General features: G+C 57.4%; 1 protein-coding gene across 1 annotated transcript in view; it reads right to left on the reverse strand.

Moving 5' to 3' along the window:
• The window catches only part of LOC102251767 (regulator of G-protein signaling 5), a 35,466-nt gene extending 22,289 nt beyond the window's left edge, over nt 1–13,177 (reverse strand). The window contains exon 1 of the mRNA XM_005880487.2: nt 13,024–13,177. Coding sequence (XP_005880549.1) covers nt 13,024–13,067 — 44 coding nt within the window. The 5' untranslated portion in view covers nt 13,068–13,177. The remainder of the gene's footprint in view (nt 1–13,023) is intronic.
• Nucleotides 13,178–13,208: the final 31 nt, after the last annotated feature.

Raw genomic sequence — 13,208 nt, forward strand, 5'->3', positions numbered from 1 at the left:
GTGTGTGTGTGGTGTGTGTGGTGTGTGTGTGTGGTGTGTGTGTGTGTGTGTGTGTGGTGTGTGTGTGTGTGAGGAGGCTAAAGGAGAGTGTGATTAGAGTGTAGAAGAGCAGGTGGCACAGTTGACAGGCTACAGATGTTCCCTATGCATGACTCTCAAGTACATTGGTCCTACTATCCCCACCCGGGGTCTTGCCCGTGGGTGGTGGTTAATGCATGTTTATGGGATGTATGGATAAATATATAGAATAGAACAGAACACAGATCTGGGTGGCGGATCCCGTCAGTGATTCTGAATGCAGAGAAGACATGTACATCACTGAGAGCCCTGCAGGGAGCGAGGAGCCCTAGGCCCGCCTGTGCTGCTACTAAAAATGAGGGGGAAAAACAAAAATGAGTCTTATTGTTTTTTCAAGCACCGCCACTCCCCACGCAGGGGTTCCCATGGAAATGGCGCTGTTTCCCATGGTGCTGTGGCCTGTCTCTCACCCCGTCAGTCAGGGGGTTATGGGGGTGATGAAGGAGAGAGCGAGGAGACAAGACAGATGGGGCAGAGACATTTGTCCTTTGACCTTCAATTCCCTGTCTTATCCCAGATATTGTTGGCAGCGCTTCTGGGTTTTGGTAATTCAATTTGGAAGGCGGACAGTGACCAGTGGGAAACGGTCCTCACGCTGAGGAAGACGGGACTTTGTGGTTTATTTTGAGTTCCCGAGGCGGAGGGGCAGGAGGCGTTCCCACGGGAGCCCGGCGGACGCCCCTGCCTCAGTCCCAGAGGCTCTGCCGCCCGCGGCCCCTCATGTAACCTGCTTTCTATTGTACAAAAGCAGGGCAGGGGGATAAAGGGTGTCGGAGAAGGAGGGGGGAAAGGAGACCAGCATTCACTGAGACGTTAGTTGTCATCGGCGTGGCTGAATCTCTTAGTAAAGCGAAGTCCCAGGCAGTCACGCGTCCTCTCATGAGAACGTGTCTAACAGATACACTCATGGCCTCCACCTGCTTGCAAACATCACCTTTGCCAAATTTCTAAGAGGGTTTGTTGATCCCAACAATGACCTATGCTGACTGCTTCTTGTCTGAAGGACGGAATTCGATTTGAAACCATCTCTTCTCTGCCCGGTCTGGTAGCAGCATCCCCTTGTCCTGAGATGCCGGTCCTCACGGTCTGCCCGCTCACTGCTCATGCATTTGTTTCCATGTCCACTCCTCTCAGACTCGAATGAGCTGCCCCTGGGCCAGCACCGCGAGGGCTGGGGCATCGCTCCTGACCGCACGCCGCTGCCACCTCGCAGAGACCGTGTGCCTCGCTTCCTGGGCGGGGCTCCCGGCGGTGGAAGGAGCCCTTGCCTGGAAGTTAGCAACCGAGACTCAAGACGCCGAGTGGACCGTCCGACCTCGGGCCAGACGTGACATTTCCTTCTCTGTGCTTCTTCCCCGGTGAAGCAGGGATGCCGACAGTATCCCCAGTTCTTGCAGGGTTAGCTAAGAACCCAGTTAGATAATATCAAATACGCAGCCCAGGGGAATCTGAGGACCATCGGGCCAGAAGGGAGATGAGCTACAAGGAAGACGAAACGTTGTGAGAGGTCGCAGGACGGGTCGCTTCCCGAGGGTGGGTGCTGGGGGGATCTGGCCAGGCCCCGAGGGGCCGGGAGGAGCGGGTCTTGGTTTGGATCCCAGCTCCCAGGGCCCTTCCCACAGCTGACGCAGAGCCCACATCTTCCTCAGACATTTTCTGAAATCACCTGTCGCAGGTCATAATCCTGGCACCTCCTCACCAGCTTTCTTACTGAATCCCCCCTCCAGGTGCGCAGCGCAGTCTGCCCGCGGCACCCACGCCTCCTGAGCTGGAGGCCTCGGGCTCCCCGAATGTGGGGTCACTGGGCAGGAGTTAGAGGTCTGGGCTCGGGTGGAACAAGGCCCAGGGACCCAGCACATGGTCACCCAGCAGCAGCAAGAGGATGAAGCGCGTCTGTGGGCTGAGCAACCCCCTGGGCTGAGGACACAGAGATCTGACAGGTGCGGATGCAGGTCCACGCGTGGGACAGGCAGTCACGGCTGGAGGAGGGCAGCGGATATGAGGTGCGACCAGGGAAAGGAGACCGAGGACTGGGAGCAGGGCCAGAGAGGGGCCAGGGACACCACGGAAAGAAGGGAGCAGTGTCTTCAGAAGGGAAAGCACCCACTTAACCCTTGGGATGCAGCCTGCAAACAGGAGACAGGACAGCCCGCGAGGCTCGGCGCCAGGCAGGAGGCGCAGGTCCCAGGCAGCAGTAGCGTCCCCACCGCTCCTGGGGGACCACTAGCAAATGACCCCCACGTCCATGTCCTCACTCCTGGGCACAGTTACCTCATGGGCAGAAGGGCTTTGCAGATGCTGACAAGTGAAGGGTCTGGAGCGGGGAGCACCCGGCTTTCCTGGCGGGGTCCATGCCCCCGAGTCCTCATAAGAGGAGCCAAGAGGGTGGGAGTCTGGAGGTGACGGACAGTAGAGCGGGGCATGCGGGGAGCTGAGGGTGGGGCCAGGAGCCAGGCCGGCAGGTGATCCGCGTGGGGGACGCAGGGAAGGCTTCTTCCCTGGAGGCCATGGAGGAGCAGAGACCGACTCGCTGCCCCGCCATCCCCGGGGCCAGGTGGCCAGTGTGTGCTGTTTGGGAACCACCGAGCCTGTGGCGGCTGCTCCACAGGAACCGGAAACCCACCGCCCTCCGGCTTTGGTTTTCCAGACGTGTTACCTGGCCACGCTGACAGCGGCCACTCTGCTTCCGTGTTCGCTCGTCACTCGCATGTGTAGGAACAGACGGGCCTAGCTCTGCAGCCTCTCCCGAGTGCCGCCTTTGCCATGCTCCGTCTCTGACCTCCTCCTGGGCCAGCTGCTTGCTGACCTGCTCCTCCTCGCCTGGCCCCCATGCACATCGGGCCCCAGAAGCTCAGGCCTCAGTCTTCCTCTTTGCACGCGGAAGGGGCATGTGTTGGCCGTATTCACCGGCTTCAGCTCACAGCACGTGCTGAGCTACCCTGGAGTCGTGCCCATGACAGTTATAGCTGCTGCTTTTTCATCAAATCAGTAACTACAAACTGCCCCGGAGGTCAGGGGAGGGGTTCAGGTGTGACAGCATCGAAGAAGCCCTGAAGGACAGGTAGGCAGTGTTCACAGGAAGAAGCTCTTCTCCTCCGGAAAGGAATCGCCCTCCGGGCCCCCAGATTCTGCCACAGTCCATTTATCCTGTCCCAAGGCTCGGGGGGCTCTCTGTGCCCCTCTCTCGGGCCCTTGTCCCAGTGTCTCATTTACTTTCTAACGTCGCTTGCGAAGAGCTGACCTGTTTGAGTCCGTCTGGCTGCCAGGTCTCCCAATATGAAGGTAACAGGAAAACCACACGCAAAGAGAAAGCACGCACTACCGGCTTACTGAGCACGCAGGAGGCAAACCTTATGTGCTCATGTCAATCCGGCGAGGCAGGTACACGTTACCCCGTCTGACACGTGGAAAAACTGAGTCACAGAGGAGTTAGGGGATTTGCCCCAAATCAGCCAGGAAATGACCGTGGAGGAGTCCACCCAGCCACTTCAGCCCCTGGCTCTCAGTCCCATCACAATCACCTCTTGGGCGTTGGGACATTCTAACTGCAGCTCATGCACAGCAGGGGGAAAAGTCCTTTCTTCTTAATGACTGTAGTTTGGTCACCAAAACATTTTGAAAGAGCCCTGGCTGGTTTGGCTCAGTGGATAGAGCGATGGCCTGCAGACTGCAGGGTCCCGGGTTCAATTCTGGTCAAGGGCACATGCCCAGGTTGCGGGTTCTATCCCCAGGAGGGGGTGTGCAGGAGGCAGGTGACCAATGATTCTCTCTCATCATTGATGTTTCTATCTCTCTCTCCCTCTCCCTTCCTCCCTGAAATCAATAAAAATATTAAAAACAAAACAGGAAAAACTTTTTGAAAGAAGAATAAATATTTTAAAAGACACACAAAATTCATTAATTAAAGTTCATCAGATAAAATAAAATGGAGGGACATGTGGAGACCTTGCCTGACTCCTCGATCACTGTGGTCTGGACCTGCTTTCATCTGCAGGAGAAGGAGCTGCTCTGTGACCTGCTCCTCTTAGTCTGTGAGTCTGAGCTGCTCGTGGGGAGGAGAGGACACAGGCATCGCGGCAGAACCCGTCGGTTCCAGTGGTCAGACTTTCACTGTGTGCCCGTGTGGGACCAAAATGGCGCAAGATGCCCATGGGTACATGGTCCCGATTGTCAATTGTCTCTGCTATTCTTGTCTTCTATGGAGAAAGGAGCCATGTCTTGAGCCAGCATCCGTTTAATAAAATGTGTCCCTAAGTGGCTGACCAGAGCTGCAGTCCAGCCACCCACCCTCTCATTTCAGCCTTGTTACAACGCCATCTGTCTGGACCAGGAGGGACACAGCTTTGCTGCTCCCGGTGAACCTGGAGGGTAGGTGCCAGGGGGCAGTTAGAAAGTTCTAGGAGCCTTTTTGAGCCTGTGGATGAGAACGTTGAGAAAATCCCCGCTTACGAAGAGCTTTTCCCAGGAAGTGCAGCTACAGAGAAAATGCAGAAGACGACCGAGGATGCTGGAGAGAGCCGGGCGTTCGCCTGGGGAGAGGGATCCCTCCCCCCGCTCCGGCCCCGCGGGAGGAAACTGCTTCCTCAGAGCAGGCTCATCTTCACGCGCGTTCCACTTGTCTGCGTGGGTCTTAATCCATCTTTTTCCACTTCAAGAAAGTAGCAGGTACATGTGTGTGCAGATGTGTGTGAGCATGTGTGTGTAAGCACGCATGTGTGAGCACGTGTGTGTGTGAGCACACGTGTGTGTGAGCACGCACATGCATGTGAGTGTTCAAGGACGTCTGTGTTGGTGACTTGAGGGATGCAGAAGCAGAGTCAGACTGGAAAGCCCCTGCCCAGACCGGCTCTTCTGAGAAAGGCCTCAGTGTGACCTGCACTGTGACCTTGCGCTGAGCACACAGGCCAGCTGACTCAGGTGTGTCTCATAAACTATTAAATAAGTTGCCAACGACATCATTCATGAACATCCGATTCTTCCCAAGCTTCCCGAGTCCCCCCAGACGGGTGTCTCATCAGAAGACACATGCTCTGTACAAGCAAAGGTCGGGGAGGAGCGGCCGGCCACACGCAGGCCCACGGCAGAGCGTGCCCTTTGTCAGGTGTGTTCACCTCGTGCTGCAGCTCTGGCTGCGAGAGCTCCGGCATCTTTCTAGAATGTAGAGTTGTGGGACCTAGTGAGACTGTCCGGAGGGGCTGGGTGTTGCTCTGAGCGGCGCCTGGGGAGCCCTGGGGAAGGAGAGCGACCCCTGTGGGAGGTGGGGTGACCTGCCCTGCGGTTCGGGAAGCCGAATGCTTACCAGGAATCTACTGTCCGAGGCAGTCATACTTCTCGCTGAGTCCTTTCCACCCCGAATGGCTCCCTTGTGAAGGGACAGCATTTCAAGCCGAGCTATTTCATCTGGACACGGCGACTGAGCAGCCTCGCAGAGAAACCCCTGTGGGGACTTGGCAGGAGCGCTGTGGTCGGGGGAGTGAGGCCGGGACGTGTGAGCATCGGCTGTGTGGACACTGCCTCCTGCGCCGGGGTGACCGCCCCACAGAATTCCCTGGAAGGACCTGCTTCCCAAGCCTGGTCTCGAGGCCTGTGCCCTCCTCCAGGCGGAAGGAGCTGCTGGGGTTACGGTGCCTGGCGTGGGCTCGTGCCGTCAGTAGCAGTCTCCTGGGCGTGAGGGGCCCCCCCTCCCGTGGGGTGAAAGCAGTCGGGCGCCACCCCCAAGGTCAGGCTGCCTGTCCTCACCTCACCTTTGTCCTCCTGCCCACAGGGAACTTAGACTCTTAAGAGGGAACTAGAGTAACTGTGAGCAAAGCGTAAGGCTCTCGGCCGTTAGGAGCCCGACGTCTGAGCCGATGGGGGGCCCCCTGAGAGTTACGGGAATCCGAGGCCTCCCTCCCGTTCACAGAACCCACCAGAACAAGGACAGCCACGCCCACCGCATCCACACCTGCACTGTTCACCACCTGGGAGTTGATTCTGAACTGTCACAAGTATTTTAAAAAATATATATTTTCCTTGACTTCAGAGAGGAAGAGAGAGAAACATCAATGATGAGAGAGAATCATTGCTCGGCTGCCTCCTACCCCCACTGGGGATCGAGCCCACAACCCGGGCATGTGCCCTGACTGGGAATCTAACTGTGACTCCTGGTTCATAGGTCCATGCTCACCCACGGAGCCACGCTGGCCGGGCTGTCACAAGTATTTTAAAGAAATATGGGTTCCTGGTTTAGTTCACTGGGATCCAACGAGCTGGAAGGAAAAGCACACGTTTAATTGAATGGCGCTTCCAGTCCGCATGTCAGTTCCCTGGCCTCCCTGCAGGCTGTGGGTGAGTGCGGACTCGGAGGGGAAATGAAACCTTTCCCCAAACACGGTGTCCCAACTAGAAACAACAGAGTGGGCAAGCTGCGCGCTCCAGGGCCGACGCGCTGACCCCTCTCTGACAGGTGGGTAATGAACCCCGGGCAGGCCGGCCAGCACCACGCCCTGCAGTGAGCGGAGGCCGGGTTCCCACCAGGACCCCCGCCTCCCCCCAACCCCGGGGGCCCTTTCCCTGTTTATGGAGCCAGTTACACTGAGAGGTCTGTTCTTCAAATAAAGACAGAAGCCTTTGATTGGGGGAGTTAAGGGACTCACAACTCATCTCAGTGTGAGCCCTGGGTTTGTGTGAGTCTGTGCCTGAGGGGGTCCTGGGCCGCCCTTCCAGTCTTGGGGTGGGGTGAGTGCATGGGTGCCAGCTCAGCGGGCCCCCGGGCAGAGGGCTGGCCCCTCCCTGCTGGGAGGCAGGTGCGGAGCGAAGTACACAGATTCCTGTAGAGAAGCCGGGGGTGGGGGGCGCTTGGAGAGGTGCTCTGTGCAGTCAGTAAGGGGACGGGAAGGGTGGGGGCAGGCACTGGGGACAACCCCTCCGTCACACTGTTGGTGGGAGTGGCACCTCCCACACCCGCTCTGTCAAGTGCTCCCACTAGGACGGCAAACGTCCCCGCGCAGATGAGCACGACCTCTGTCCCTCTGGGTCTTTCGCGTGTTTGCATTTGCGTAACCGCAGCCAGTAAACTGCAGAAGGAACGCTGGTCAAGGGCTGGGTTATCAGCCTAATAGTAACAAGTCCAATAACAGCAAAAGCACACGGGGCCCCGTTCGGATCTTGGTTCAAACACTCCGAATGCAAACACCATGGCGGGTTTTTGGATGCTGGCGGGAAGGTTACTGATATTAAAGAATTGTTAATGTTTAAGCATGGTCATGGCTTTTAATGTCTCCTCATGTTTTATGAAGAGCTGGTATGGCTTTTACAAACAGACGCCTGCCAAAGGAATTATGGATGACACGGTAAACACACTGTACTCTCTTACAAATTCACCTGCTATTTAAAAAAGATGAGGTTATGATGAGGAAGCATAAAAAGAAATGTCTTATCATTATTTCATTTATTTCTTTCAGCACCTCTCCCAACAAGATACACCCCTCACTTACAGACGGAAATGAAGCTGGGGGAGGTGGGGTGACTTCAGGCTCACCCCGCGAGGAAGGCGCAGGCAGCGTCCCGACCCCATGTCCCTCCTCTGCCTCACTGCTGCCGGTGGCCTTAAGGCAGAGGATGGACTGGGCCACAGCCCTCCTCCCTCTGGGTTTCTTCAACATCCCCAACACTGCCCTCTCCGGAGTCACCCTCTGGGGCAGCCAAACGCGAGCCGCAGCCCCGCTGTCTACCGCCGGGCACTCAGCCGGGCAGTGCAGCTGCCACCTGAGCCGAGGGCAACTGCAAAGGCAGGAAGACAGGCCTCCGGTCCCTGTTACCCGTGAGGGGCCCCGACGGGACTAATGAAAGTTGAGGTCCTTTGCCTTCTGACCAGCAGGATAGACAGAAGCCCTCAGCACGGCCTCAGAGGCACCCGCCGCCTAGTGTCATCTCCCCTAACAGTGCGCAGTGTTCGCTAAGGAAAAGCAAAGCAGAGGGCCTTCCCGGGGCTGCCAGGCCTGGGCTCTGGGATCTCAGGGTTCTGAGTGGGGATCTGGGATTCAGCCCAGCCCAGACCACAGGCCCCGCCTGGACCACAGGCCTAGAAGAAAGGTGAGGACACAGGGGCTGCATGTCAGGGGCCATGTGACAGGGGCCACGTGACAGGGGCCGTGTGACAGGGGCCGAGTGACAGGGGCCGTGTGACAGGGGCCGAGTGACAGGGGCCGTGTGACAGGGGCTGTGTGTCAGGGGCTGTGTGTCAGGGGCTGTGTGTCAGGGGCCGCGTGACAGGGACCGCGTGACAGGGGCCGAGTGTCAGGGACCGTGTGACAGGGGCTGCATGACAGGGACCGCGTGTCAGGGGCCATGTGTCCAGGGCTGGTGAGAAACAGCAGTTCAGTTTGCTGACATCCGCCAACAGCTGCAGGCCTGCCATCCTGGATTATTCAGTGCCTACTGCGTGCCAGGCACAGGCTGGCTTCTGGGTAATTTCATTTTTTAGGCAATAAAACTCTTTCCCCTGAGAACCTCTCTTGACTCTTGAGCTGTGCCTGCGGTCTGGGCCGACAGGTGTCCGGGAGGGACCGGCGATGGGGAAGCCGGCGACCCCCAGGGGCTGGGGAGAGAGTATGGATTGTGCAAAGATGCTGAGCAGCACCCCACGCTGGGCAGCCCCCCCGCCCCCGTCTGCACACGGCTGCCTTGCCGGATTCGCTCCCTCTTTTGGGCCGGACCTGGCTGACTGCCCGGCCTGTTCGGGGCCATCATGAACCTTAGGCAGGCATCACCCCCTGTAACTCGGGCAGAGTTCTCCCTGAACCGAAAGCTCCCTGAGCCCCATGAGGACCCCCCACCCCTCCCTTTCTTAGCACTGGGAGCCTTTACTCCTTCACAGGGATCCCAACACAGAGGGAGGAGTTCTTCTTTTTCTCCCAAACTGGCCGACATGTCCTTGTAGGGCCTTCTGCCCTCATAGCTAAGGCAGGTGTGAAGGTTTGAAAGGCGAGCCAGGAAAATCGTCAACGCCGTTTCATCAATAAGGATGGAAACAAAGGTTTTCTCAGTGACCGCCCCCCCCCCCCTATTTCATTAAGCAGCCCACCACGCTCTGCACATGACAAAGTGGCACTGAAATATCTGCACTGTCCTACGGCAAGGCTCCCCCGGCTGCTGCCCGCCTCACACTCACTGCTCCCGAAAGGGTGACGAAACCCAGCTAGACTTTGCCACTCTCTCGGGCCTGCGCTTCAGGTGACCCCGGGTCTGTCCGCATGACTTTTCCTTGGCCCCAGTTCATAGCCACAGCCTTTAACTCAGCTCAGCTGCCTGCAGGACTCGCTCGTGCTGCAGAGAAAGCAATGTGTCCAGCCCCACAGCCCAGGAGCCTTGGCGCCTCTGCGGCTTAGCAACCTGAAAAGAAGGTTCCGTGAGGAGTGGTCCTGCCGACAGGCCCTTCTCCGTCCAGACCGTCCACGTTAGACCGCAGACGTCAGTGAAGAGGGGAAACGAACGTTTAGTGAAACGAGGGAGCAGCGTCACCTGCCCCTTTACTGTGCGCAGCTCCCGACTCTCCCCAGGTCACCGCACGCGACCCAGCAGAGGCCCGTGTGCACCAGGGACCAAAGCACCCACACCAGCAGCCTCTGTGGTGCCACCTGCACAGGCGGAGGGGGTGGCCCTCCGTCAGCATCCCGGGGACATCCTTTGTCCGGAGCTGTGTCTTCGTTATCCTTCACCGCCCTGTGGGCTGAGACTGAACCTGGCAGAGGACTTGTCCACAGGCGAGGACAAAGGCAGCCATAGGCACCCGCCGCTGCATGTTATGGGGGCGTTTTGGGGGACACTCTCATCTTTTCCCCAAGAGCAACGTTCACTTTAGAAATTAAACTTCTTCAGAGAAATTCAAGAGACTCTGGAAATAAAATGAATGTTCAAAAGAAGGCTAAGTCCGAAGCTGAAAGTCGCTGGGAAAGTGAGACTTCCGCTCGCCCAACTCCGTCCTCCCCCCGCACACGTCCCAGTGCGCCACAGGGAGCAGCTGGGGGCGGCCCTGGTGGCTCACATGCTTGGACTCTTTAAATATTTACAAATATGTGAGTTCAACGTTGACTTTAAATAGGCAATAGTCTCAAAAATCTAAATGTGTAAAGAAAGAATCATTTCCATAAATACGCCAGGGCTGGCTGGGGGTTGGCGCTTCTCCACGCGCCGGGACAGGAGGGTCCTGCAGGCTACAGCCCCCACGGCAGTGAGACCCACCCCTGTCCATCAGCATCGGAGTCCCTGCGGCCACAGCCAAGACGGCAGCACCAGGTGGTTCTGGGCCATTTTTCGTTAATCGACTCTTTTCTGCTCCAAAACTTTTAGAGAGAAATTATTTAGGAAAATGTCCCTTTAATCACATCTCTTGCCATCACTGGGCGTTTCTCACTTTATTTAAATGAAGTTAGAATTGCCCGACCGGCGTGGCTCAGTGGTTGAGTGTCAACCTATGAACCAGGAGGTCATGGTCAATTCCCTAGTAGGGCACATACCTGGGTTTCGGGCTTGATCCCCAGTGGGGGGCAAGCAGGAGGCAGCCGGTCTGTGATTCTCTCTCATCTTTGATGTTTCTATCTCTCCCTCTCCCTTCCTCTCTGACATCAACAAAAATATTTAAGAAAATAAGTGAAGCGAGAATTGGAAAGGACATTAGTGAACAAGTGACCAAGCTTTCCTTTGCTGCATCAGGAAACAGAATCCTGGGAGAGAATAACTGGCCCGTGGGTGCAAATTCAGGTCGTGACCAAACTGAGCCAGTCAGTCTGCTCCTCACCAGCGCTTTCCACTGTGAGGAATGACGAGGTACTCGGGCTTTGTAAGCGAATTCTATTTCCAAGGCAATGGAGAGCTCCCAGTTGAACGCTTCATGGAGCTTGCCATTAAAAACAGGCGGTTTTGTAATGCACATACGCTGTCCTGATTTGGCTCATGTGGATTTTAAATGCCTGTAAGCACGGAGCCTCACCGTGTTCCCTTCGAGAGAAGGAATGAAAGGTGGGAGCATGGGGGTGTGGGGCGGGAGGCGGAGAGCGGAGCCAGGAGAGGCAGGTTGGTTGGGAAGCATTAATTCAAATGTGGCTTTCCCGTTAGGATACGCGGTCTCGGGTTCTCTCCAGGAGTACGGTGTGCTAAAGGCTCACCACCTCCATGTTTGCCAGCCCCACTCAGGCAGCACTGCGATCGGAACGGTGACTCCATTTACAATGGTACCAGATGCTGAAAAAGACATTCAAGGACTAGGACAGTGATGGCAGAGAATCGAAAGGTTCCGGAGGCCCGTGCCAAAGGCGCTTCTCCTCTCGCCTCCACAGGTCCTGCGTGAGCGTTAGTCATGTCCTGGACTCAGAGCGGACTGTGCACTAAGAGGGACAAGAAGCGGTACTGAATGTTGAGTGAATCAGACGTGAGGTGAGCGGGTCAGTGCGGGAAGCGTTCGGTCCGCACGCCCCGGGGAGCGCGGTGCATGCTGATAAGAACATCAAGGCGACATCAGTACCATGGCCAACCGTCTGCAGGCAGCTCCCGGTGACAGACCAAACGCCAGGCGGGCGCCACGGCCCACACAACGCCCGGCACACCGATGTCCCAACCACTCCAGAGCCGACCGCTCCCCAAACAATACGGGGCGCTCTAGCCACTACAGGAAAGTACAGAAGGATTTCAAACAACAAGTGGGCTCTAGGCATCTGTTTAAAGTTGTGACAGGCAGGTTGCGATTCTCAGATTTGCAAAAATAGAAAAGGAACTAACGAGGCATCATCTCATATTCAGGGAACTTGGGCGCCTCCCTCACCTGCCCGTGTTCTCCTGTCCCCGCAGCCTCTCTAGAGAGAGGGACAGGCGGGCACCGCCAGCCGCCAGCACTGACACCTGGCCAGCACCACCCCTGCTTACAACCTATCTCCATGGCAGCTCGTCACTGTTGCATGAATCTCTTTAATCATAATCTGTGCTTCTGACAACAGCAAGTAAGAGCAGGTTTCATTCCAGTTCCAGTGTCGTTGGGGACAAGCCCTTTGCTACAATGCTTCTCTTTAAACAGCATCTGGAGGTTATTTCTAGGGTAAAAGTCATCAAAAAGAAGGCTTGAGCTGAGAGACAAGAAGTCCCGGCGGCCCCCTGGACTGCAGGGCCTTCCTAGCCAGCGCCCAGGGCGACTCGGGCGCACAGGGATCACCTGGTTCCCTTCATAAAACGGAGGTTGGCCCCCCTTACTCAGACCCACTCCTGAGAAACGCCCTCCTTGTCTGCATCGGCCAGGACAGTGGGTTAAATTTTCCAACAAGTCAGACCGGTGCTCTAACTGCTGCGCCCAGACACGTAAGATCCCCCAGAAAACTGTCCAGCTTAAGGGGAGCCAGGGGGGCTCACAGGCGTCTCCATCTGCCAAGAAGAATGGCAGCCGATAAATGACCTCCATGGCCAGCGCCTTCTGTCCGCAGCCCTGCTGCTTCCTTCTATGGAGAGTCAAAGGCCTGGGCCGCGTAAGCCCCTGTCCCCCGCCCCCCAACCTGGCGAACGCGGACGGTCACGGTCACCGGGTGCAGGCAGTGTTGCCTTTCCACAGTCACCAACCCTCACACCCAGACCAGGCAGGCAGCTTGGCTCCCTTTCACCGAGAGGGAAACTGAGACGCAGAGAGACGAAGGGAGCTGTCCGATTCACTCGGAGGGCATGGGGGAGCCAGGCTTGGAGCCGGGCAGTGCGGTGTGAGTCCTGCTGGACCCTGAACGCACAGCCTTGCCCCCGCGAGCGGCAGATGCTCCAAGGCACAGGGTCCCCCGGGTGTCCCTGTCCTGGCTCCGCTCTCTCTAGCCCTCACCCGCTCACAGCGGAGACAGCGGCCCCTGCAACCAAGCACCGTCCACCTGCCCCCCCAGGGCTCTGGGTGCCTCCCCAGCAGACGCCCTATCTCCGCGCTTGAGCCGAGCCAGCGCTCACCTTTCCAGGCAGGAGTGGGGCAGGGCGGCCAGTCCTTTGCACATGTTGCCGGTGGGCTTTTCGCTGTGAGCAGTCTCAGCAGATGCGTCTGCGAAGGAACTTCACTTCGGAAGTGTCTGGGCCGGCTCCCCCTGGACTCTAAGGGGCCCTGGCGCCGGCGGGGCTGGTGGCCAATCCAGAGCCCG

Source organism: Myotis brandtii, unplaced genomic scaffold, assembly GCF_000412655.1.
Source record: "Myotis brandtii unplaced genomic scaffold, ASM41265v1 scaffold64, whole genome shotgun sequence".
NCBI lineage: Eukaryota > Metazoa > Chordata > Mammalia > Chiroptera > Vespertilionidae > Myotis > Myotis brandtii.